The sequence below is a fragment of the Dama dama genome, chromosome 30, assembly GCF_033118175.1.
Source record: "Dama dama isolate Ldn47 chromosome 30, ASM3311817v1, whole genome shotgun sequence".
Taxonomy (NCBI): domain Eukaryota; kingdom Metazoa; phylum Chordata; class Mammalia; order Artiodactyla; family Cervidae; genus Dama; species Dama dama.
In genome coordinates, this window is record NC_083710.1 from 54395819 (window position 1) to 54423451 (window position 27633).

The window sequence follows — 27633 nt, forward strand, 5'->3', positions numbered from 1 at the left end:
TTAAACACAGAGAAATAATATTTTATTCTTTGTAATAATTCAAGGTTCACAAATAAATGGTACACACTGGTCTTTCCTCGAGTGTGGATATTTGTCTGCCTTTCTGGCTTTCATCTATTTAGCCTGCCATTCATTATCTGTATTTTCTTTTCCTTATGTTGAGAGACTATGCATCTTTCATATATTGATTTCTTCCTTTCTTCCTTCATTCTCCAATTAACAGTGTCTAATAAGAGCCAACTACTGGAGGTAGAGAAATTTAAAAATTGTCTTCATCCTCATGGAACTTACCAAGTGGGACAGAGAGACATGTGAACACCACTGTGATGCAGAATAAGAAGGGTTAAGACGGATGTATACAAGACGTCAGAACGGGTGGTGGCACTGAAGGGGGTGGGGCACACTACAGAGGAGGAGAAACCTGAGCCAAATCCAGAAGCACGATCAGACAGATTTGGTCATGCATCAGAGCGTGTGGGGATGGGTGGGTCACAGGTGAGAGTAAGATGCAGAGTAGGAGGCAAAGAGCATTCCAGGGAGAGAAAAGCCTACAGGATGGCATGGAGGTGTGAGTGAGCGAGCGAACATGGCCCAAGTTGTTCCGTATTTTGCTGCATGGGACACAAATGGAAGCATACTGGGAGATGAGACTTGGAGAGCTGGTGGCGGGGGGGTGGCGGGGGGGTGGCTACAGGATTGTAAGCAGAACAGTGACACAGTCAGATTCAAGATCTACTAGTGGAATTGTTAAGTGTGAAGCATGGAGTGGAGGGGTTAGGGGCCCCACACAATGAGCCCAGAGAAAAGGTTCCTCCTGTAATTACCAAAGGAAATGATTCAGGTCCCTGAAGATGTAGTAAAAAGGAAAAAAGAGCTCAGAAGAGACTGGGAGGCAGAACCAACTTCGTTACTTTGTTAATACAGACTGGGGATAGAAGAGAGTCAGAAGTATCTGTGAGAAATCTAAATGCTTGGTAGACAGTTGGATATTTGTATCTAAATCTCAAAAATTTTGGAGGGTCAGAATAATACAGATGGGAGGCAAAGGCATGGGTCTGCAGGTCACCAAAGGCACGGAGGTATTATTGGGCTAGAATGGACAGCTGGGGAAACAATAGGTACGAGTAGGTGAATAAAAACAAACTCTGCGAGGGAGTTAAAGTGGAGTGACCAGAAAGGCAGGAACATCCCAGGAAAAGTCTTGTCCTGGAAACCAAGGAGGTAAGGATTTTTAGAAGGGAAAGGTCAAAAAAGTTAATTAAGCAAGAGAAGTTTATTCAAGAACTAATTGGATTCAACAGACAATACTGATGGGAAAGAGATTATGCAGAGAAATATTTCATGTTCTGGAAACAGTTTGTATATGTTACCAAAAAAAAATCCCAAAACAAACTAAGAAAGTAAATTCTACTTGAAGCAGAGCACCAAATGTTCTCATTTTTAACTTCAGACTGAAGGCATGAGAATAATTAGACATCATTTGACAATTCAACTTCTTAATCACATAGGTAATCTCCAGTTCTTAAAAACTCGTCATATGATTAACAGCATACCTTTCTGCATTTGTAGCAGACATAATATGCGTATCTATTCATGGCGTAGCCAGCGGGGTCGTTGTAAAATCTCACACCAGGAGTTGTGATAGCTTCGCTCTTATGCAGACCCTCATATTCCAGTCTCATCAGGGCTTTTCTTCTGACATCCTCATAGAGCTCTTTTATTGGATCAAGCAGGTCTTTTAACACTATATGATTTATCTTGTTCTGAAATTTTAAAAAAATGAACATTCTCTACTCAAAAGAATCATTTATTTATTAATTCAACAAACACTTAGTATTCATCTAGGTGCCAAGCACTGTGCTAGGAGATAACGAAAAAAATATCATCAAAAAATAATCCTGGCCAGTCCTCACAAGCCTGTATTTTCCCAAGAGCAGCGCAAGTGGGGCACAAACAGAAAAACTCCACTGTACCAGCTTCGTATTTCCGAGTATGAAATATATCTCCCGCGGCCTTAGCTGTTCCTGGAATGAAAGATCACCCGGCGGCCACAAACGTGTGTGTGTGTGTGTGTGTGTGTGTGTGTGTGTGTTCTGGTTCCTTGGGGGTAGGATAGGTTACATAATAGAAATGAACAAATAGTATTTCTCTATTACTTTCCTGTATCCTTTCCCAAATGTGACTATTCTCTGTGGCACCAAATGAGAAAGGAGAGAAAATACTATTGTCTTTCTGAATGTGGCTCAGTCTCAGCAGCAGCTGTGCTAAGCCCATGTTACACGCTACCCGCCAGGCACAAGCACATCCGTGAGCGAGTTTTTGTGTTAGGCATTGTGAGCCTCCAAAATAACTGCTACCCTGGTCACTAACTTTGCAGAGATGTGTCGGAAGGTGGAGAATTTTCTCCTTATTTTCCCTGCACTCTAAGGAATGTGTCCTCATGGCACTTCAAGCTCAGGTTTTACTCTTTTCTGGCAGCTGTGAGTACCTACAGGCACCAAAGGCTCACTCTGCTTCTGGGTAGTCATCCACTGTTATGTCAGATGGTCTGAACCCTTAGGGGTCTGAAAGCAGTGATGCATGCCCTTCAATGCATGATACCTAAAATAATTTTCTGATGTGATAGTTTAATTGAATTAGCTTTTAAGGGACAATTAATGTCTTGAAATGTATTATAATAGATACAGGTCTTATAATATTCTCAGGTACCACCTGCGTGAAGAGAGGAGAAACTAAAGGGGGCTGTTGATACACAGCAGACCGGGAAGGTCACCTAGAAATGCTGCCATGTGTTTATTTTTACAGACAAAAGATGAAGACAGAGATGAAAATAAATAGAAAGTAGACAATTTCTGATGCTTTCCATACCTTGCAAATGGGACAAGATATAAATCCAAACGTTATCCGTGGACCAAGCCATCTGTTTTCCAAAACTCGTCGACAGCACTGTAAGTGGAATACGTGACTGCAGTCCAGCTTAAAGGAAAAAAGGAGAAGGATATAACCACATGTAATAACCATAAATACGAGTAACTGGCAGATTATTCAATGTAGGGTGCTACTTAGAGCAGGTAAGAGAAAAATCTAGAAAGTTAGTAGAATGAAATTCCAGCACTTCTGTTATTCATGGGACAATAAGAACTAGATCTTCAGCTTCTCCCAATTTTTACTATTTATGTATTAATATCACCTTACAGAGAGTAAGCTGGGTTAGGGAGAAATGAGAAATATTCAGTTTTGTATCTCTTAGGAAGAAGAAGAAGAAGAAACTATTGATTAAAAAATTTAAGATTTGTTTTTGAGAATACTCATTGTCTTAGAATCACAAGAACTGAACATATAAACAACCAACCAGTAAATGTTAAAGAAAATCTTTTTGAGCAAATTGTAACTTCCATAATATTACTAGTGTTATTACAGACATATGTATATACGTTATATATAGAGGTATGTATTATTATGCATGGATCAATTACATAATGCTGTAAAAAGCCATGCTGAATTTTGGAAATTAAGAAGAGAGGAGCTATTGAATAATTATTTCTTGTCTCCCTTATGAACATTTTAGACACTCACTTGACTATACAGGCTCATACAAACCACAGATGAAAGCTCAGTGTACAACATGGACACAGAATAAAAACAGCATTTACTCTTTAAGAAACTGGTAGACATTAGTGGGACAGTTTCACCCAACTGTAAGAACGAGTCAATCACTTGTTTACTTGATGAGTATATTTATATTTTCTACTGAAAAATCTAGACAATGCTTTAAAAGCACAGACAACCTGAATGGCCGGCGCGGCCGAGAGTGCTTCCGTGAAACAGATCATGCACATGTCGTCGGCGTCCTGCTTCAGGGTGGTGGCACTTTTATCACAGCCGTGTAGACAGGGCAGACAGTGCTCTTCGTTTTTAACACCTCCACATGGATGGCCACAAGGATGGGTCTTGCTACAGGCTATCTTAGCATACTCCTGTTAAAGGTGAGTTACAATACGGCACAGAAAATATATAAACAAAAGGCAAACAGCCTGGTAATTATATCCAGTATGTTAATTTCCTAAGATACTTTCCCATAGGAAATAGATATAAGGCTAAATAACCACAAAGTAGTTATTTTTATTCTCTGTTTGAATATAACTTAGGATTATTAACAAAGTTTATTTTTCTCTTAATGTGATTAAAAAAAAATTTTACTCCACATAAAGGGAAAGCTGATTAAAAACTGAACTGCAATTTTAATCTATTTGTTATCATGCATAGCCAGGAAGTAAAAAAAATTCCTGACATTAATCATCCAATCACCAACTGTGCGTGTGTTAGTCACTCAGTCGTGTCTGACTCTTTGCGACCCCATGGACTGTAGCCCGCCAGGCTCCTCTGTCCATGGGATTTCCCAGCAAGAATACTGGAGTGGGTTGCCAACCAAGTATGCTTCTTCAAAATGGGGATTACAAAAAATACAGCTATCTTTCATTATCTGGACTTTATCCAAATTCTTGTTAACTAAAGTGAATAATCAAAAGTATTTGGATAGCATGGGACATGCATAGATGTTTAGGCTTAAACATATTCAAGGAAACAAGTGAATAAAATGTGTAATGCAGCCCAAAGACCTTTATCTGCTTCCAGCACAGAAGAAAGTGTTAAATACATACAGTGGTGATGGCTGGGAAACACACGAGAGACTGCTCTGGCTTGAGGGCTTTACCTCACCATTCTCCAGCTTTGGTAACACAGCCAACTCTTGACACGGGTAATGTGCTAATTCAGAAAAGGAAAGTGATTCTGAGCTCAAACCCTCATGTATGCCGAGTAACGGGGTCCTGAGGGACACACAGGTGCGCTGCTCCTTACTGTGAGGGGCCATGGATACACGCACCTGGCAGTCTGCGTCGGGACAAACACTGCCAACGGCAGACAACTCTGTTCCACTCCTGGAGCCACAGAAACGGCACGCCTCCGAGCTGCTTGTGGTGGGTTTTCCTAGGTACAAGCAGAAAAGAGAAATCCCCCTTGTAAGCAGATGTTTTCTATATATTTTACTATAACTACATGAAAGGGAAAAAAAACAAACCAGGAATGTATCACTTGCTATCATTGAGAAATCAGCCTGGCAGTCTTGTATCCGAATGGTTGTAAGCTGCCCTAATTACAAAGCAAATAATCACACACACACAAAAGGATAAGAAACTAAAGAGTTATCTGAAGCCAAATATATTATTAACTGATTTATTTATACTTTACCACAGAAATAGACTAGTCAAGACAGCAGGTCAAGCAGCTGTGGTCAGCTCCCGCATTACAAGACCACAATATCAGGCAAAATATAACAACAAAAATTAAATAAAAATACATGGAAGAAAGAGAAATCATTCAAGTACCTTTCCCAGCAACAATATTGCAAGGTATAGAGAAAAACTATTACCAGAGGATATGAAATGTGAATAACAGAAAAATTCCCAGAGAACTGAAGATAACAGAGCAATTTGAATGGAATTTAAATCTATTTGAAATAGCTGAAGAAGGAACAGAATCCATAAAAGAACAAAAGGAAAGAAAACAAGATTTGAAAAATACAGACCAAGCTCATTATAAAACATAGATACTGTATAAAAATCTAAATAACTGAATTTAGCAACATTTACAGAAAATATTTTTTAAAATGAACAGTTTATATCATAATTACAATATGGTTGGTTCAAACACTAGATGTCTGAAAGGATGGTTCAAACATTAGAACATTTACTAATGTAATATATGTTATGGAGGAATAACAGGAGGAAAAAAATCAGCAGTGAGAGAAAAAAAGACTATGCTCTTGGAGCATGAATAGTTATTCATATTTAAATTTGTCAGATTACACCTAACACCAAAATTAGAAATTTGTGTCAGTCAGATAAATAGCAGACTAAAGAGATGATGAAAATCAAATTTCTAAGATTCAATGTAGCTTTAAGCTGAGAATACTCCAGAAAAAAAATCAAAAAATTAAAAAAATTTAAAAAAATCAAAATGAAAAATTCATGTTTCAGATAAAATGACCTGCTCAAGGTCACGCAGCTAGTTTATAATATAGAACACTGATATAAAAATATAGACAGTGATCAATGCTGTCATAATCACTTATCAGAAAACACTCAAAATTATTCACATTAAATAATTAAATTAAACTAACATCCAGTTTAACCATAATCAGTAGGGATGGTTCACTCTACTTGCTAGGCATGGTTCAGTCCTAAATCTGTTTACCTGTGTGTTCTCGGAATTCCACCATTGCCTTCATTGTTTTAGAATCTGCTAGTGCCATCAACCAGAACAGTTTGGTTCTGCCACAACCTTCATGAAGGTCAACCTTTATAGCTTCTTCTTCTTCCTTGAAGACCTATAGTATCATTAAAAAAAAAGAGGGAAATAAATTTATCACTCTGAAAGAAGATGTATAAAATTTAATTATGCAATAATGAAAACAGCTTTAATTTATTAAGCACTCTCCTAAGAAACTTTAGGTATTTCTAGTCTTCTCTTTAACCTTCATAAGAACCTCATTTTTTATAAATGTGGAAACCAAGTCTCAGAGATTAAATGATGTTCTTGATTGACACAGTTGGTAAATGAGACAGCTGGGAATTCCACCAAGGTCTTTGATTCCAAGGTCCATTTTTTTTCCTCCATGACACCAAGTCTCTTCCCCACATTTATTTCTCACTGAATATATTTTATGTTCCATACAGTTATGCATGTAAATGCAGAAATCCTCACCTGTCTTTGATGAGTTTTGGTTCGCCGATGAAGATGAAGGAATCTGTCGCAGTCAGTGCATAGGTTTCCACATACATTGCACAAAATGATTGCTGCAGTTTCACCGTCATCGTGGTTATCACACATTGGCTAGAAAAGGACATTTCCAGACGTTACAGCAGGTTAGCCCGAAAGGCTTAGATACTCATACACCCTGAACGTGATTTATCTACAACAGGATCAGATTGTTACTCTGGACTCTAATAAGAAATTAGAATTTGAACATTAAACAGAATTATGGCAAATGTACTTAAGTGTAAAAAAATCCCCAAATCCATGATTAATGGGCTATGTATGTTCAATGATGAACAAAAGAAACATTATACTTTTTTTTTAGAGACTTAAGAAAATTTCTCCTGTTATATTCAAATATTATGTATGCTAAATGAATAAATAATGCATTTTGGACACATGAATGTTAAGGAAATGTTTAAAGGGCCTATATAAAGTTTTTCCTCCTGGTGAAGCAAGGGATACTTCACAAACTCTAAGTACATTTGTGAATAAATGGCATCTCATGTTGCTCTCTTACTGCTTTATTTCCTTCTTATCATAAGACATTTTAGTACAAAATCTAGATACAGAATCACAGTCTGGCTAAAACCAACTTTTGATATGATGCAAACATGACTCAGAGAAGAAAGGAGAAGTTTTTTTAAAATATAATTAAATCTCCTCATACACTATGAAGAGGAAACCCTAAGTGCATAGACTTGTGAGATGAACTTGGGCCATGCGATACAATTTTTCAAGAGTTCCACTAACTGTGCATTTTGACATGTGGAGTAAAGCTAGGCTAAAGCTTAGCATAAAGAAAAACAAGCTAGATTTGTACAAAGTAACTCTGATCTTACCATTTGTTTCTGCTGTCCATCCTTTCCCATCCATCTCCCCGAGGAGAGGCGGTCGACATGGTCCTGGTCGAGAACGCACAGTGAGGCCAGAGCAAGCCAGAGCTGGTGAAAGGAAACGCGGTTACACCACGGACTTAGAGAACACAGGCTGCCATGGCTAAGCAAATGTCAGCTGGACTGAAAAAGGTCCCCAGAGGTACTCCTGATGTGGTAGCAGGCACACACGCCCACTACTGGGTGTGCCAGGTACAGAGCAGGAACGCAAACATGTACTGCGTAAAACGACTGTCGCTCTGATGAACCATTCTGTTCTCTTTCTGACATATAAAATTACCCTTTATTCTTCTAATGTGTAAACAGCGTATCGATACATAAATTTACATACTTAATATACCACTGTCTCCCATAAATTTCTCCATTTAGTGGCACTGAATTCCAAGGAAGTGGGGAAGAAAGGGCTGTTGAATTTTTCAGTCCCATGAGAAGTGGGGTAGTAAGGGCTTCTCAGAAATCTCTGTATGCCTCTAACAGCCTAGCGCCAGGTTTGATATACTTCGTCAGGAATAAGTCAACATCTTACAAGCTTTAGAAAACTGTCCTCAAACACAATTTAAGATTTTCTGAGACTTAAAGCGTAAGTTTCATTTTTACATAGACTATTTCTTCACTACTGAAAAAGAGAAAATGACTCAAATGTTTCGACTCTAAGAAGTGCAAGTGAGTGTCACTGGACATGGGACTAAAGGCAGAAAAAAGGCAGGGAAAGAAAAACCAGAAGAAAAGTGTGCAAGGAGAAAGGTGAGCGCCAACTGCAGCGCCAGTGCAGCATGTGTGTTGGGAAAGGGTTGCAGAGTCATGCTCACTGGCAAGGAGGCATCAGTGGGCTTTTTTGCCCAAGGGAAATACAATGTATCTTCTTTTTCAGACTTCTGAGGATTAATTTAGGCAGTTTCTACCAGCTTTTTCTTCTTAATGCTGTCATACTACCCTGCTTCAAGGAGATGTCAAATCTCTTTTGAAGTGTATGGGACATGATACTAGGTAGTTAAAATCTATAGTAGATCTCTCATTTGAAGGATACAATCTCACTTCCTAAGAGACTCTGCCCCACTGTGCCCTGCACACACCTTCTCTGCTTTTTAAAAGTAAGGCCTACACATTCAGTAAGTAGGCTATAGGGCTCTATTTTAGGACAACTGAGTTATTACAAAAGAAGCAGGTAGGGGCCTTATCTTTAAAGGATCTTCAGACTATCACAGTGTCACGTTGATACTAAAGTTATCAGGAAACATCATTAGAAAGATAGTACACCAACATATAGGTAATACAGCCTTTACAAAATCAGTATATTCTTAAATGAATAGTGAATGAAAGTCGCTCAGTTGTGTCTGACTCTTTGCGACCCCATGAACTATATATACAGTCTATGGAATTTTCCAGGCCAGAATACTGGAGGGGGTAGCCTTTCCCTTCTCCAGGGGATCTTCCCAACCCAGGGATTGGACCCAGGTCTCTCACATTGCAGGCGGATTCTTTACCAGCTGAGCCACAAGGGAAGACCAAGAATACTGGAGTGGGTAGCCTATCACTTCTTCAGCGGATCTTCCCCACCCAGGAATTGAAGCAGGGTCTCCTACATTGCAGGAGGATTCTTTACCAACTGAACTATGAGGGAAGTATATCCTTAGCTCCCTTAAAAATAACAAAAACTCCATATATGTGTGTAAGTATACTGTATTGGTCTTTATCTTTCTGGCTTACTTCACTCTGTATAATGGGCTCCAGTTTCATCCATCTCATTAGAACTGATTCAAATGAATTCTTTTTAATGGCTGAGTAATATTCCATGGTGTACATGTACCACAGCTTCCTTATCCATTCGTCTGCTGATGGGCATCTAGGTTGCTTCCATGTCCTGGCTATTATAAATAGTGCTGCGATGTTATCTATGGTGAAACAGATCACCAGCCCAGGTTGGATGCATCAGTCTAGTGCTCGGGCCTGGTGCACTGGGAAGACCCAGAGGGATCGGGTAGAGAGGGAGGTGGGAGGGGGTATCGGGATGGGGAATACATGTAAATCCATGGCTGATTCATGTCAATGTATGACAAAAACCACTACAATAAAGTAATTAGCCTCCAACTAATAAAAATAAATGGAAAAAAAAAATAACAAAAACAAATGACAAAGAACACATAACAGTGAATATTAAAAATTACTATGCTTAGCTTGTAATACAGAAAAACCCTTCATACTTTTTCAATAAACACAATATTGTATTGATACAATACAATACAATTGTATACAATAAAATTTGTATACAGTTTTTATATTGTATATACAATATTTGTATATTGTATACAAATACAATATTGTATTGATATGAAAAATAAAGTGAAGCAGGTGGGGAAGGGATGGATTGAGAATTTGAGATTAGCAGATCCAAACCATTATACAGAGAACTGATAAATAGCAAAGTCCTACTGTATAGCACAGGGAACTATATTCAATGTCCTGGGATAAACCATAATGGAAAAAGAATATGAAGAATATATTTATATGTGAATCACAGTAGAAATTAACACAACACTATAAATCAACTATACCCAATAAAGTATATTTTTTTAAAAAGTAAGTTAACCTTATTATTTAAATTTGTTTAAACCTATAAGGAAAAAGAACATGCAACAACAATACAGACCAAATCAAGGAAACCTACCCTAGTTGTTGCAATACATCTCACTGGAGATCTGAATTCTTCCTCCATCTTGGTCAGGGCAATAATGGTTTCTGCAATGGCATTTTTTGTCACTCTTGACCACGCTTCTGACAAATGACCCTAATGAGCAGGACAGAATAATGTGATAAGCAACCAGATAGGTATAATCAAAGCAGAAAATTTTGTTCTTTTAACATCCCTCACCAAAAAGGAAACTTTGCTAGTGGAATTTTAGATCAAAGGGCATACTTTAAAATAAAAATCCTTCACAACCATATTATAAACTCAACTTCTAACTACTATTTTGATGATTCAGAAGAAAAGTATGTAAAAATTTAGGTTCCTAACACTCTTTTCCCATAGAATTCAAGGGCATTTCACCTTACATTTAGATAAAAACATAACAAATACTAAGGTGTCTATGACTGAGACATTTTGATCATGAAACCCTGTTATTTAACATGGAACTCGTACATCTAAGCTGATTTGCTTTAGAGGAGTATTACTGGACCCAAGAGCAAAAATGGATTTAAATGACAACTACTTTAATTTGCTAACTTGATTTTTTACTGAACACCAACATGTCACTACTATAGAATTTTGGTGTTCCCGAACATCCTTCGTAAATATGTTCATCCAATGAACATACTCAGAAAGCCTATTTGAGAAATGAAAAAATTCTCCATTTCTCCCACTGATGAAATATTCTTGCTGCTGGAAAAGTGATATAACTTCATATTTTTCCAGAACATGCTTACTAATCTCATATTCACGTGCTATCAATCTTTAAAGGGAGAGCTCCAACTCCAATTCCTCTTCCTCCAAAATGCTTGCCGTTTACTCCACCTCTCAGGATCTACCATCCACAATGTCCTGCCCTCCTTGGGCTGGACTCCTGGAAGTACGAGAGCCAGGCACTTTGAGAAGTAATTCCCTTTCCTCCACACTCCTGGATCTCCCCACAAAAGCAAAACCTGGACAGCAGTACAGGACATTCAATAAACTGTGACAACAGAAGACTGAGAAAACTTCATACTGAAAAGGCCTTTTTTCCTTTAGGGTCTTGGACTCAGGCTGCTCTGTAGGGTTCAAAGAGTATACTTTGTTTTTTAAGCTTTAAGTCTTGGAAGACTTACAGAAATATTTCTCAAGCAAATTAACTGGGAAGCTTGAAATGCACATAGTTTACACAAAGGGAAAAATTTTCACCAACTGAAAAGATAAAGGGTGCGATAGTGAACTTACTAAACAGAGCTTGTGAATTAGGCAAAATAGCCTGAATGTTGTCCTAACAATTCAGTAGAATGATTACACTACTTGTTTTGTTAATCAGGTTTCTACTGGGAACTTACTGCAGCCATATCCTTAACAAGTTTAATGATGATCTCTGAGATCTGGGTAGGAGTGGAGCCTTTCATCCACCAATGACTCTCACCTCGACGGATGTAACTGCAAAGAAAAGTCAGCATTTGTAAACCAACCGGTGGTAGTCACAAATGAATAAAACAAAAACTTATTCAAAATGATTCAATCAGTTAGGGCATTTTAAAAGAAAATTAATGACAACATTACTCATAATCTATCTGTTCAACTCTAACAGAGTAGTTATTCTGATATATGTCCCCTTTCAAGTATTTCACTGTTTATTATTATAAATATCAAATATTATTTTTGCATGCATCTTTTAGAACAGTACCATTCAAAATAGATCCACAAACACAAACTATTGTTACCAGTCCAGATAAAGATAAGAGCTTGCACCAGAATATGTCAACTATATGACTAATCTACTACCGTTTAGTTCAGCTCACATTTATTTCCCCTGGCAAGACTATCCAGATGAAAGAAGTGATACACTTATAACATTCTGGTGCTTAATGTCATGAATTGGCTCTTTCACTAGCATTATTCCAGATGTCCTTAATCTTCTGCTGTTATACACAATTCTGTAACAAAGATCCCTCTACAATATCTTTGTGCACATGTATGAACATTTTTTGAGAGAAAACAGTTCCACAGAAGTAAAACTGATAGGTCAAAGGATATGCATATTTTAAATAGACTGATATTATCAAAGTGACATCCAAAAAGGTTTTAGCAATTTAATTAGATGTCAATTATGCCAATGCAAAGATATTTCACTATTGTTTTAATCTACATTTCTCTACCACTGAAGCACCTTTGCTCTGATTTACTGGCATTTGTAATTTTTTTAACATTTTTAAGTATTTTTGGCTGTGTTGGGTCTTGGATGTGGCACATGGGCTCTGAGATGAGGCACACAGTCTTCTCTACTGTTGTGGCACGTGGGCTCCAGACCACGTGGGTTTGCAGTTGCTACTTGCAGGCTCAGTAGTTGCTCAGCGGCATGTGGGATCTTAACTCCCCGACCAGGGATTGAACCCATGTCCCCTGCATTGGAAGATGGATTCTTAACTACTGCACCACCAGGGAAGTCCTGGCATTTGTAATTTTTCTTCTCTGAATTGACTATTCTTGTCAGAAATCTGTATTGGTCATTTTTTCATTGATTTGTAGTCATTCTTCTAATATTAGGACTAATAATTCATTGCCTACTAACTGTTAAATATTTTTTTCCAAGTCAGTTGTCTATATTTTAAAAACAAACAACTTTCACTTTTATGTAGCCAAGCCTCTGAGTCTTTTCCCTGTTACTTCAGGTTCTGTGTTTTATTTAAGGACGTCTTCTCAAATTGATGATTACAAAAATATTCTATAATTTGTCCCAGTAGAGTTTAAAAGCAAAAATATGTGAAGTTTCAGTTGATCTGAAGTTTACTGTGTACACGGTGAGAGGGTCTATAGTTTTTTGTTTTGATTTGGGAAGTATTCTAACATCATATACTCAGCAAATTTTTCTTTCCCCACTAATGTGAAAAGACACTTTTATTATACACACCATTCTCTTTCACACACAGGTCAGTCATTCATGGCTTCTATTTCTGAATAAGCAAACAGGATGGAATCTGAAGTGTCTGAAAGCTTCAGACAGTAGCTCACTCTGCTCTATTTTTGCACCAGAACAGATGCAATAACCCACCTGGAATTGAAGATCACCGGGAGGGTGACTGTGGTCACTCCCTTGCCCACGGAGGTGCCAGCTGTCCCCGTGATGGTGGTGCCTTTGGCTTTCAGCTGCACTGTGAGTGCTTTGGCGATGCATCCTAGAAACATGTCCAAGATACCTAGCTTATTCCAATCTCCTTTCTCTGTCGAGTGAATAATGTCACTGATATCTGCTGGCGGGAGAGACTTGACTCCTATAATGCTGGCCAGACGGTTAGGGGTCACTTCAGGCAAAACTCGTCTTAGTAAGGAGGTCACCTGGTATGAAAAATAAAAGAATTCTATTTAAAGACTTGGGACTGACATATATACACACAGCTATATTTAAAATAGATAACCGGCAAGAACCTACTATATAGCACAGGGAACTCTGCTCAATATTCTGTAACAGCCTAAATGGGAAAATAACTTGAAAAAGAATAGATAACATGTACATGTGACTGAATCACTTTGCTGCCCACCTGAAACTAACACAACATTGTTAATCAGCTTTACTTCAATTTTTTGAAAAAAAATTGGTGTTTTATTTAAAGTATTCTTTTTTTTCTTTCTTTCTTTTTTTGAGTCCAGCTGGCATTCTATGACTTCAAAAGTTATGAGGACAGAAAAAATGATTTAAGCTTGATTTCATTTCTCAAATGACCACCACTCCAGGGCAGCAAGAAAAAAACACATCTTACTTGGTCATTATATATATCACAGTAATAAGGCTGAGTAGCAGAATACTATTTATCACAATAGCACATTACTAAAATGGAACATATTTTGTTCTTCCATATTCTCACTATAATGAGTCAAAAAGAAAAACATGGGGTTAAAATACAATCTGAAAACCAAAATATATTATAACAAACAAACAAAAAAACCCCAAAAAACAAGAAACTCTGATTCTCTTTGTTAGAATAATTTTTAACAATGTTTCAAACATGTATACCTGTGGCCGATTCATGTTGATGTATGGAAAAAACCATCACAATACTGTAAAGTAACTATCCTCCAATTACATTAAACAAACTAATTAAAAATCAAAAGTAACAAAACACGCCTCCAGGTAGGAGCTGAGCCAGTCACCTGTCTCTGGACGCGTGGGGAGGCGGTGTGGAGCAGTGAGAAGAGGTCCTGGAGCAGGGTCAGCTGCTGGGCCAAGTACTGCCGGCCCACGTTAGAGCCGCTCAAGGCCAGGACCATGGAGAGCAGCTCAAAGCAGTAGGCGTCAGAGGAGGCATCTTCGTCACTGGGCTGGGAATTGGCATTTTCTTTGCTTGATATGGCATGTTCCCATTCCTCACGGACCCTGGTGGCTTCCATGCGGATGGCCTGGACAATGTGAGCACACACCTGTTCAAGGGCAACATAAAGAAAATGTAAAAGCGTATTTGTAAGGTTTAATTAAACAAAAAGAATATTAGTTGATACTCAATTTAATACTCTTCCTCCCAGTTAATTCTCCATCATACCATTCTCTTAACACATCTTAAAAACAATTAAGGAAAACGACAATTAAAAACCTGAGTATTTAAATCAATCAGTACAGAAATGAATGCTCTACTGGTTACCAATTCCCCTGCCTGTGGTTTAAGACATGAAATGAAAACAAATCACCATATTTAATCACTTCTAAGGCATCTTTTCCCCCACATTTCTATTCATAATGTGATTTGTAATTGATACAATTCATAATTTAATTGGCAGCAATTTTCATTTTTTTTTAGTGACAGAAAATAACAGCACATTTTACAACTGGTAGCGTCTACAATTCAATAAAATGCTATTAAAAAGACAAAGCACAAATAAATTTATGTGATTTATTTAAAAAAGACTTAAGGTGTTAAAAGTTAAAATAGTGGGCCAATTTACAACCTAATTCAAAAGTCAGTATTCTATTTGACTTCGAAAGGGCTAATTTTACGTTACTTGGGTATTCCCAAAGTGAAATCCCATTACATGAATGATCTAGTGCTACTATACCATCTCGTGATAATTAGAAATATCTAACACTGGTTTAGTTAATATTATAACTGCTCAGCAGAATAATTAAAACAAAAAACAAAGGGGAAAGGAACACAGGAAATGCAAATGAAATCTGATACAACTGGGTATTTGACACCAAAATGAAACAATCTACATGAAAATGAGAAAAATAAAGAGCAGCAAGGTAAGAGAGTTAACATTCATAACAAAGTCATTAAAGTGATGCAGGTATGCCAACATACTCCTTCCTCTCTAGAAAAAGGTAGACACATTCTGCAGGACCTATAAAAGAGTCAGCATAAAAAAGGCTCCATAAATTTTGGAAAATGCTTTACACCCTAAAAACAAACAAAACTGATGAAGACAATGAAATGACTATTGACCAACCTGTTTTTGTAGGTTAGTCAGTTTACTTCTGCTGAAGATGATTCCAACCATATGTTCTTTCAGGTCAGCATCTGATGTTGCCTTTAGATACAAAAAGGGGAAAAAAGGAGGCAGGCTCTTTTAATAAAATTCATATATTTGACATTTTGAAATGTCTTGATAAGTAATTATGCAGGTATCTTTATAAGGTGAATTCATTTTAAATTGAGATCTATAACACTAAGATGAAGGATAAAAAGCTTGAGTAAATCACTAGTGGCTAAAGTGACCATAAAAAGGACAAAATTTCTGACTTTAAGAAATCCAGAGAAATATACTTCATGGATTTCTTTAATTTGGTCAGTTTGTGCCATTTTGATCGAATCTATTTCTAAACTGTGAACACTATTAGTTCATATCCCATATTTGGTTATTAGAAGAGCAACTCAGGAAAATGACATTTGGTTAAAAATGAAGTGTCCTAACAACACTCTCTGATAATGGTGGTCTTAAGTTACTCCAACACTGACAGTAAACAAAGAAACCTATCACAAGAAGAAATATGAAGGCTGAAGTTTTATAGTGCCTATCATGTGTATGACACTCTTTTAAGTGATAGATAAATACACAAACATATATACATATACACATACACACGACCTTATTTAATCTTCAGAAAAACCCCATAAGGGGTATGATGTTCTACCTGCTTTATAGGTAAGAAAACTGAGGCAAATCATCCTTGTATTAGAATTAAAAATGACTCAAGTTTCACTTTTCTTAGGATAGAGACAGCCACAAGAGAATGTTGCTCACACCTTAACAATGAGAAAAGCTGGTAATCTACAGAACTGTAATTTTTGGGTGCCCACCAAAGAGCTGACATGGGCAACCAGGTGAACTAAAATCTAAATTGACAAATCCATATTGTTGGACACTTCAAATTCTTTCTGTACCTGATACAAGTAAATGAGCAAACAGTGAACCTTACCTATCAGCAAGGTTCTTACAGATCTGAACAAAACTATCAACCAACTGAATTAATCACATTTATACAACTCTCCAAACAACAACAGCAGAGTTCACATTCATTTAAGTGCACATGGACATTCACTAAACTATACCATCACTACGAGCCAGAATTCAGGTCTTAATAGTTTCAAAAGTGATGAAATTATACAAACTATATTTATGTATTTTACCACAAAGGAATTAAAGTAGAAATTAACAATACAAGGCTATCAGGAAAACTCCCAATATTCAGAAATTAAATGAGACACTTGCAAATTACCCAGAAGTCAAGAAGAAATCAAAATAAAAGTCAGAAAATATTTTGAATCGAATGAAATGGGAAAAAACAACACTCAAATCTGTGACACTCAAGCAGTGCTAAGAGGAAAATCACAGCATTACTTATGAGAAAAGAAAGATCTCAACTCATATTAGGACTTTAAGAAGTCAGAAAAAGAACACATTAAATCCAAAGCAAACAGCTGGAAAGATTTAATAAAAGAAGATACATAACAATAGAGTCTAAGGATAAGAGTATATTATGAACAACTTATGCCAATAAATCCAGCAACTCAGACGAAATGGGCAAACTACCTGAAAGGGAGAACTACCAAAGCTCACTCAAAAAGAACGGATAACTGCAGCTTCCTTGCATCTACTAAGGAGAGTAAGTTTGTAGAATAAATTTGTGTGTGTGTGCTACGTATAGCCAGAATACACATTAACAAATGAGTTCCTTTTAGACAGGAAGATCTTTTAACTTCTTTCATAATTTATCTTGCTTTTTCCTTTTTAAAAGCAGCTGTATTGACATATAGTTCACACACCATATTATTCATTCATTTAAAGTATACAGTTCAATGGTTTATATACATGCACAGATAAGTGCAGCCATCACCACAGCCAATTTTAGAGCATTTTTACCACCCCAAAAAGAAACACTGTGCCATTCAGTTATCACTCCTCTAGCTCATCTTCTTCAAACAAAAATAAAGTATATTTCAGGAAATACTGCATATCCATTAATATACACAGCAACATGAGGGCTATTTTACTGAATAAAAGAAAATGAAAAGAGAGAACTATATAAGAAATCCATTCTGATAAAAATTCTCAGCAAACGAGGAACATCCTCAAACTGACTAAGTGCAGTTACAAAAAATCTATGGTGAAAGACTGAATACTTTCCTTCCCCAATCTAGAAAACGCAAACATATCTTATCTCACTACTTTTATTCAACATGGTAACTGAAGGAATTAGCCAGTGGAATAACACAAGATTGGAAAGAAGTAAAACTGGCTTTCTTTGAAGACCACATGATTATCTATGAAGAAAATTCCAAGGTTACTACAAAAGAGCTTCTCAAACTATTAAGTAAATTTAAGAAGACCATGAAAAAAGTGAAAGTGAAATTTACTGAGTTGTGTCTGACTCTTTTGAGACTAAATGGACTATAGAGTCCATGTAATTCTCCAGGCCAGAATATTGGAGTGGGTAGCCGTTCCCTTATCCAGGGGATCTTCCTCTCTGGGGATCGAAGCTAGGTCTCCCACATTCCAAGCAGATTCTTAACCAGCTGAGCCACCACCGAAGCCCAAGAATACTGAAATGGGTAGCCTATCCCTTCTCCAGTGGATCTTTCCAACTCAGGAATTGAACCAGGGTTTCCTGCATTGCAGGCAGATTCTTAACCAACTGAGCTATAGGTGTCCCTTAAGAAGACCACGTGCTGTGCTGCGCTTAGTTGCTCAGCTGTGTCCGACTCTTGCGACCCAAGAGACTGTAGCCTGCCAGGCTCCTCTGTCCATGGGATTCTCCAGGCAAGAATACTGGAGTGGGTTGTCATTTCCTTCTCCAGTCCAAGTCTTTAGGACCCCATAGACTGTAGCCCTCCAGGCTGCTCTGTCCATGGAATTTTCCAGGCAAGAATACTGGAGTGGGTTGCCATTCCCTTCTCCATAAGAAGACCATAGGATATAAGTTTAACGCACAAAAGTCAATTGTATTTTTATGTACTAGAAATGAATAACTGGAAAGTGAAATAAAAATATTTACAATAGCAAAAAACCCATGAAATGCTTAGGGATCAATTTAATAAAGTGTTTATAAGGCACGTACACAGAGCTGAACTATAAGATCTAAATAAATGGGCAGAACTAAAGAAATATAATATTCATGGATTTACTGTTGTTGTTTAGTTGCTAAGTCCTCACCCCTGTGCGACCCCATGGACTGTAACCTGCCTGGCTTCTCTGTCCATGGGATTTCCAGACTCAATATTAAGATGGCAATTCTCCCCAAACTGACTTAGCACTTTGGTGCAATTCCAATCAATATTTCAGTAGGTTTTTTAAAAAAATTTTATGTTTTTTGTGGAGGAGGAAGAAATTGATAATCTGCTTTTAAGCTTTATATGGAAATGGAAAGAATCTGGGATAGCCAAAACAACTTTGAAAAAGAACTTGGTTGGAATCTCTATAAAGCTACAATAATCAAGACAGCCTGATATTGGTATAAGAATATACATATAGATTAATGAAACAGAACAGAGCCCAGAAACAGACCTATACATTTCTGGTGGACTGATTATTGATAAAGGATAGTCTTTTCAACAAATGGCAGTAGAAGAATCAAACATCTTCATATCAAGAAAAAGAACCTCTACTCTTAATTTACACTATATAGAAAAACTTGAAATGTATATAGTTCCAAATAAAAGAACTAAAGTTCTAATGTTTCTAGAAGAAAACAGGAGAAAACCTTTGTGACCTTAGTTAGGTAAGACACAGAAATCATGAGTCATTTAAAAAAAACAGATAAATGGAACTTTATCAAAATTAGAAACTTCTCTCTGAAAAATAAGTCAGAGACTAGGAGGAAATATTTGAAAATGCATTGTTACCAAACATGTATTTGGTAGAAGACATATATACATATATATCTCCTGAATATATGAAGAAATCTTCCAACCCAATAATAACACAAACAGCTCAATATAAAAAAATATGGGCAAAAAATCTGAACATACATTTTGGTAAATATAGCACAGAGATGGCAAATAAATAGATAAAAATGTGCTCAATATTATTAGTCACTGGTGAAATCCGTGTTACAATCACAACAAGGGGCTTCCCGGATGGCTCAATGGTAAAGAATCTGCCTGCTAATATAGGAGACACGGGTTAGATCCCTGGTCTGAGAGGATCCCACATGCTAAAGAGCAACTAAGTCCATGCACCACACCTGCTGAGCCCACATGCTCGCGCATTCGTGCCGCGCAGCAGGAGAAGCCACTGCAATGAGAAGCATGTGCACCTAATCTCTAGAGCAGCCCCCTGTTCGCTACAACTACAGAAAAGCCCAGACAGCAACAAAGATCCAGCACAGCCAAAAGCAAATAAATGAATAATAAAAATTAAGGAAAAAAAAAACACAAGATACAAGTATATACCTATAAGAGTGTATAAAATTAAAAAGAGTGATAGTATCAGGTATTGTCAAGGAGATGTGGAGCAACCGGAAATACTTTGTTGGTAAAAATGTAAAATGACTTAATCACTTTGGAAAGAGTTTGCAGTTTCCTAGAAAGTTAAACATATACTTCTTATATAGCAATCCTACTCACAGGTATTTACCTAAGAAAAATGAAAACATGTCCATACAAAGATCTGTATGCTAACGTTGATAGCAGTTTTATTAATAATAGCTAAATAGAGGAAATAACCCAAACATCTATCAGAAATTTGTGAAAGGATAAATAAACTATGGTAAACTCATACAATGGAATACTCCTCAGCAACCAAAAGAACAAACATCTGATACATGTTCTTATACTACCTATAAAACATCAGACAAAAAGGCTACTTTCTATACTGTTCCATTAAATAAAACCTGGGAAAGAGCAATACTATAAAAAGTGAAGTCGCTTGGTCGTGTCCAACTCTTTGGGACTCCATGGACTGTAGCATGCCAGGCTCCTCCATCCATGGGAATTTCCAGGCAAGAGTACTGGAGTGGGTTGCCATTTCCTTCTCCAGGGGATCTTCCCGACCCAGGGATCGAACCAGGGTCTCCTGCATTGCAGGTGGATTCTTTACCATCTGAGCCACCAGGGAATGGCCATCCTATAGGGAAGGAAATAGGCAGAAAATAGGTCAGCGGTTGCCACAGGGGAGGAATGAGATGAGAGGGCTGAATGCAGAGGAATGACAGGGAAATTTGGGGAGGGATGTGTTTTAAAAATTGCTTGTGATGGTTTCACCACTGTACACGTTGGTCAAAACTCAAAACAAATAATTTTTAAAGGATGATCTTATATGTAAGTTTTACTTCAAAAATCTGACTTAAAAAATGCTTCCCTTAAAAATTACATTATCTCACTGGTATCCAACCACTAGCAAACCTTTCCCACTCATCCCCAATGCCTCAGCATACACTCTCCTACTGTTTGGCCAGCCTCTTTAATGCTCCCATCCTCTCATCCTTTTAATCTAGCTTTCATCCATTCTCTTTCAGGTCTAACTCAAAGCCTAATATCCCCCAAGAAGCCTTCTCTGTCCACTCCAGGGACAATAACCTCAACGTACTCTGAAATTCTATGACATGTGCAATTTTCCACATATTTTATACAGTGATTATATACTAGAGAGTGTCCCTGATGATCTGCTTTGGGAGGGAGGGGACAGACTGTTCATGTTTAAGAACACAAGGCAAGTTTTTTGAGGGCTTGATACCAGTTCTCAAGGTTGTTCAGCAAACAATTGCCATTTGCTAAAATTCAGTTGATTTAATGAGTTCTCAGTCTTGTAATTGTCAAAATGTTACCTCCAAAAGATGCTGAAAAATAATTACCAGAGTTTGTGAAATCCTTTTTTTTTTTTTTTTAATAAACAAATTCCTGATAGAAAAATGTGGATGATTTAGTTGCCTCTGTTTTGGAAGGCACAGAGTTAGCTTAGGTAAGTCCTTGAAAATATCTTTCAAAGAACTGTCAAGATGAGTATTTATAGCATCTCATCTATTAATAAACACACAAGAATATGAAGACTAGTCATGGTTGACTTCTCTTTTTGAAAATGGATGAAGTTCTCTTCTTAGATACAGTGCTTTAGTTTAGACCAAATAAGTCAGGCAAATGCACTTTAGAAGAAATTTCAAGAACAATATAAAGGACAGGTTATTCCAATAAAAATTCCCTGCACACATGTGGGCTTATGCCACGGTGGATATAAAGACAAATCAGACATATACCTGGTCTTTAGGAAGCTTTGATTAAGTAGAAGATATAAACCATGTCTATATCTTGGACATGGACTTGGGCAAACTTTGGGAGATGGGGAGGGACAGAGGCCTGGAGTGCTGCAGTCCATGGGGCTGCAAAGAGTCAGACGCGACTGGGCAACTGAACAACAACAAACCATGTATACAAATAAACCCAACAAGAGAGAAATCAAGAAGAGACACAGAAATTACTATGAAGTTTAGCAGAGCAAATACTTCTTTGTGTCTTCACCATGAACCTTCTTTAAGGCTCATGGAGAAGACAGAATTTTTGAGCTGAACTCTGAAGGACAGAGAAGACGGAGGAAAGTACACAGCACAGTCAACAATGAATCTGATTTTACAAATGCCAAATTTAAACAAAGCAGCCCAAGGTTGAGAGCAAATTTTGTTGTTACTTAAAATACTAGCTAGATCATACATGAGCAAAAAGTGAGTATCTTCTGACAGTTCCTTCATCTTCTTTCTAATTAAAGTAGAAAATATTAACTACACAGAAACTAGTATCACATATACATTAAAATACATAGCAATACATGGATTATTCCACTGAACAAAAGAAAATGGAATAGGGAAATAAATATTTTTAGAATATAAATAAATACATTGTATACTTTTTCCTCTCCTTCAGGCGATGACAACAGTGCTTTTTCCTCTTGTTCTGGTGTGGGTTCTGCATCTCCAGAGATGAGCTTTCCAAATACCTGGTGAGGGGAAGACAGGGAGGTGAGAGGAAGCTAAAGGCAGGAATCACCACTGTGAAGGCCTGGAGGACGCAACAGCTGATTCTGCAGGTTTTATGATATTCCTATGCTATCCTTACTGCATACCTGTACTTTTCAGAAATATGAATGCAAAATGAAATATAAGAATTTGGGCTCTGAGAAGGAAAAAATGGGCCAAACTTATAGCTAACAATCTCTAACAAACTGAACAAACTACTTTGTTAAGCTCTTGATATTATTATTTAAGTAGTACATTATATCATTTTATCCTGTGCGAGACTATGTGTAGTAAGGACACTCACTTGAGATGTAATAAGTCTGAACACTCGCAGAGTCTCAGCTTCACAGTTCCTTTGCTGGGCCACACTGGCTGAGATCTGGCCAGCAATTTTTGTGCTTTCGCCATCCTTCCAGCCCAGGACCTTAACTTGTCGAACTCTCAGTGTATTTTCTGGGCCCTTTAATTCAATTTTGATGATGTGATTATCCCCTCCTGGAAGTTCACTTGTTACCCAACCAATGTGCCTGGAATCCAGATCAACCTAGGGGAGCAGAAAAGGGATAGAAACCTGATACAAGTGGATTACTATTTTATCACTGTCCTAGACTTAATGACAGTAGTTATTATGTCCTAGTGTTAATAACAGTAAGCTCAAATAACAAATAATTGTACACACAGAAAAGTGTATTAGATTATTTCACACTGATTATCTTATTTAAATCTTGTAACGATAAGCAATACTATAATAGCTACAGATGAAGAAAGTTAGGTTAACACAGATGGCAGGAGTCCGGTAAGTGGTGGAGTTGAGAATTAAAATACAGGTCTGCTTACATTATATGTACTATATGGCTTCTGAGCACAAGTTACATAAGCGAAATCACTGGAAACAATTTTCATGACTGTATCTATACTGCCTGTAAGTAGAAATGCTCACATGATCAGCAATGAAATCCTGTTTTGTGCACCTTTACATGAAAGCACATTTAAAGCAAGGATTTTAGCTGTACAGTTACTTAATACGTTTTACTTTTGAAGAAATATTATATAATATGTAAATTCACATCTGTGATAATTTACTTCAGTATATTTCATTGAAAATCTAACTCTTCTCAAGGATTAAATTTCAATGTACTGTACAATGGTTTTTGACACTATTCACTCACAAGGGAGTGAGTTTATACAGCATCTGTCACAAGCCCAAACAAGACTTGTTTCTATAGTAGGTTTGTACATTGACTTTTCATCTGGATATACTGCAGTGTTGTAAACTGAAAGATTTTCAAAGTACAGAACAATAACCTATATTTTAATCGGAAGTGTGGCTGAATTACAGTGGCATTTGTGAATCAGATCTGTGATGAATTCTAAGCACCCTGACTCTCTGCAGGGGAGCAGAAGTCAGAGTGGAGGGCACAGTATACTTACTCATGACTACAGAACATTTAGGAAAATAATGGGTAAGATGTTTAGAACAGAGATGGTTATAACTATTTCCATACATAGACTATTTGCCAATTTAGTGTTTTGAAAAGAGATGGTTTCCTATAATACCGTGGCATGCCAAAATTAGAACTCAACAGTGGAGACTGAGAAGAAATTTCTACCAAGGCAGTAAAAACATTTAATGACAGTTTTAATTACCTGCTTTATTCTGCACAAATCTTCTACTGCTTTGCCAGTTAAGAAGGTCATTGAGGTGACTTTATTCTAAAATAAACAATTCAAAATAGTTATTATGCCATGTTCCTGGCTCTAGAATGGACAGTGATTTCTTACAGCCTATCAATATAATATCAACTCTTCTGCTTGTCTTTTATAGTCCTTCCTAACTGACCTCATTCCATCTGTCCAACCACAGTTCCTACAAATCCTGTCTTTTTCTTACTCTCACAAACTCCATCTTGAATCACACATTTCAGTCCTTCTCTATGGGCTCTGAGAGCGGAGGCTGGCATCCCCTCTTTTCATCCAAAGTCTAATCATTTAAATTCTATCTCTATCATGAAGTCTTTCAACAATTCGCCTTGCTACTTATGTCCCATTCTATTACATGATTCTCATTGCTTCTGGTGTAAAAGGGAGGAAGGAAGGTAGCTTAAGCAACAAATACTTGTGAGTATCACGATGCCCCCAGACAGCCACAGGGACTTGAGGGAGGATACATGAGGGTGATGAGTTCTATCCTTTTGAGATCTTCGCCAAATTAGGGAAGGACCATTTAACATATAAAGTAAAGTATCAAAAGCAATTTAATACCTTTAAGTACTGGAAAGAATCATACTGGTACTAGAGTCAGAGACCTTAAGATTGAGTAAGTTTTATGCCAAGTACATCAAGAAATAGATGGATATATGTATTCCTTGGAGAGTTGTACACTTTTAAGTGTTATAGGCTGATGCAATTCAAATTAACAAATGCTGTGTTTAAGGTAGTGTGATGGGAAGGCTGGGGGACACACAGTACACTATGCAAGTCTTAATGATGCATATAAATCAGAGGAGGTTTCCTAAAAGAAAAGCTGATGTCAGCATATCTGTTAAAAATGAATATTACCATGATAATCTCTCCTAAAAGACAAATGTTAAATTGATTACAACCACTGTTTTGATGGAAAATATATTCTAGCTTAAAACATGAATCAAAGATAACCCTGTACTGAGCAGTGAGTTCCTGCCCGAAAAGTGTTCTGCTTTATTACACTTGACTTTCAAGTAAGACAAAGTAGTTGTTATGATTGAACTCTTGGGTCTCAAGAGGTGATAAGCTAGCAATACAGTGATATATTAGCTAAGCCTTTTTTTTTCTTATTCAATCTGTGCTGATGGACAGCAGCTGGGGTGACTGCAGACAGCAAGGAGTGCTCTGACTGTAGACTGAACTTCTGTGGTTAGCATTCTCCACTCAGGTCATCTGAGACCCAAACCCACCGCTTTGGCTCTCCCTGGGAAAGGAAATATACAAGTGGGATAGGAGCAGCTTGGCAATGGCCCAAGGGGACTTATTAATACTGTATCCGTAGGCCACTTCCTTTCTGAGGGAAAAAATTCTAAGAAGCATTCTTTCTCAAGAATGGGGTAGAAGCATGGGATTCTGGCAGTTGGTGTTACATTCTTCTTGGCCCTTAATACTCAAGCAAATAGGATGCTTTTTCTTTTTCAGTGTTTTTTGTTAAAGAGTGCTCAATTCAGCTGAAACATGTAGACAGGCTAGAGCTACGGAGAATATATAGTATGATCATATAGGTTAATCCAGGAACTCGCCCCCAACTCCCCTGAGACGGTGGGGGTAAGGATTAAAAACTGAAGGCTAATCACACTATAGGTCAAACTGCATTAAGTGCCGCTAGAGTAAGGTAAAAAAGAACCCAGAGGAGAGAAAGAGTAACTTTTATAGAAGAGGTACTGGGGGAGAATTTGTCTGCTGGGTCTTAGACTTGGGAAGAATCTGAATGGCAGAGTTTAAGAGAAGAACTTCCAGGCCAAGGAAATAGCTTGAACAAGGGCATGGAAGTAGAAAATCATGGAGTAGATATTTCTTTTACTTAGCTATAGATTTCATATATTTATAATCAGATTGTTAAAATGGGTATTCCACAGTGGTGACCCAAGTCGTATTAATCTGTTTTTAGACTTAAGAGTTATTTTGAAAATATAATGGAGGTTGTTTGGTTGGTGAAGTTCCAGATGAAAGCCTTTTTGCTAAAACTCAGAAATGAGACTGTATGATTAATAAAGGTCTGAAAAGAACTAACAAACCACAGTTAAGTTTCCTTTCTTACCCCAAGATCTCGGGAATTGTCCACATGAACAGATACATAGCGGGCATTGATGCCTTTTACACAGTTGATGGTGATGTTCTTAGTTTTGTTTTTATCCTCATCTCCTGACTCCCAAAAGGTTTCTGTGGAACCATCTGTCAAACTGCCAATCATGGCAGGTCGGCTTGAAGTTTTTATGTCAACAATGCTGGTTAAGTCCTTTAAGCACATTACTATGCACAATTCCTACCAGAAACAAATACACATAACTGTAACACTCAAATGGAAATCTTTCACAATAATAAAATAGGCATGAGATAGAAATAAAAGTATCAAATTGTTTAGGAGTAATTTTCAGTTTCTCCTTCAATACATTGTTGAGTATTAACAGGAAAATAATAACTGTTAGATGACTGACCTGACTCATAGCTTCAAAGCCAGACTGTATGCTGATGCTAAAACTCTCTTCACTGTCTCCATCATCTGATTTTGACAAAATATTGTTAATGTGATGAAAGACATTGCTCTGATGGAGGAACTGGTGATCAGATTGCTTGAATTTCAGACTCCAGCACCTAAAATGGCATAAGTAATATATTAAATAATTCTTTTTCAGGAAATTCTAAGGAATTCCTTGAAAAAAAAAAAAGCACTCTGCAGCTAATCTTAATGTTGTAGGTAAAATAATTGTTATTTTATTTTATTATTAGAAATTTTAAAAATTCAAGAAACAAAATGATTTCTATTGGCTTTTTTTGGGAGAAATATACACCATTTCTGTTGAACAATGTAAATTCTAAGGAAAGTTCATCCATTTTAAATATAGCCAAACTGACACATGAAGATCAAAGCTATAAAAGCAAAAAAGGTAATAAATCAGTTTTGTAGACAAGTGTTATCCCAACTATAACAGCCTCTCAAAATTTATTAGTCCTATAATTCTACACTAATTCATCAAAGTATAATATACTTTGTACTTCAAAAATTCTGCACTACAGAATCTCTCCTCTGCTGGTCTCATCATTAGGAATGTGGGTAGCCAAAATCACTCTGT

The 27633-nt window shown here is 37.1% G+C and overlaps 1 protein-coding gene across 2 annotated transcripts in view; it reads right to left on the reverse strand.

Moving 5' to 3' along the window:
• Positions 1 to 27633, reverse strand: part of MYCBP2 (MYC binding protein 2) — a 261683-nt gene that overhangs the window by 4714 nt on the left and 229336 nt on the right. For both annotated transcript variants that reach the window (XM_061133295.1, XM_061133296.1), the window contains 17 exons: positions 26998 to 27154; positions 26601 to 26825; positions 24464 to 24529; positions 23121 to 23360; positions 22699 to 22797; positions 15823 to 15903; positions 14536 to 14802; positions 13439 to 13722; positions 11730 to 11826; positions 10378 to 10497; positions 7659 to 7760; positions 6766 to 6894; positions 6256 to 6388; positions 4886 to 4989; positions 3789 to 3977; positions 2869 to 2976; positions 1554 to 1763 (listed from right to left, as the gene is read on the reverse strand). In XM_061133295.1, coding sequence (XP_060989278.1) covers positions 1554 to 1763; positions 2869 to 2976; positions 3789 to 3977; positions 4886 to 4989; positions 6256 to 6388; positions 6766 to 6894; positions 7659 to 7760; positions 10378 to 10497; positions 11730 to 11826; positions 13439 to 13722; positions 14536 to 14802; positions 15823 to 15903; positions 22699 to 22797; positions 23121 to 23360; positions 24464 to 24529; positions 26601 to 26825; positions 26998 to 27154 — 2611 coding nt within the window. The remainder of the gene's footprint in view (positions 1 to 1553; positions 1764 to 2868; positions 2977 to 3788; positions 3978 to 4885; positions 4990 to 6255; positions 6389 to 6765; positions 6895 to 7658; positions 7761 to 10377; positions 10498 to 11729; positions 11827 to 13438; positions 13723 to 14535; positions 14803 to 15822; positions 15904 to 22698; positions 22798 to 23120; positions 23361 to 24463; positions 24530 to 26600; positions 26826 to 26997; positions 27155 to 27633) is intronic.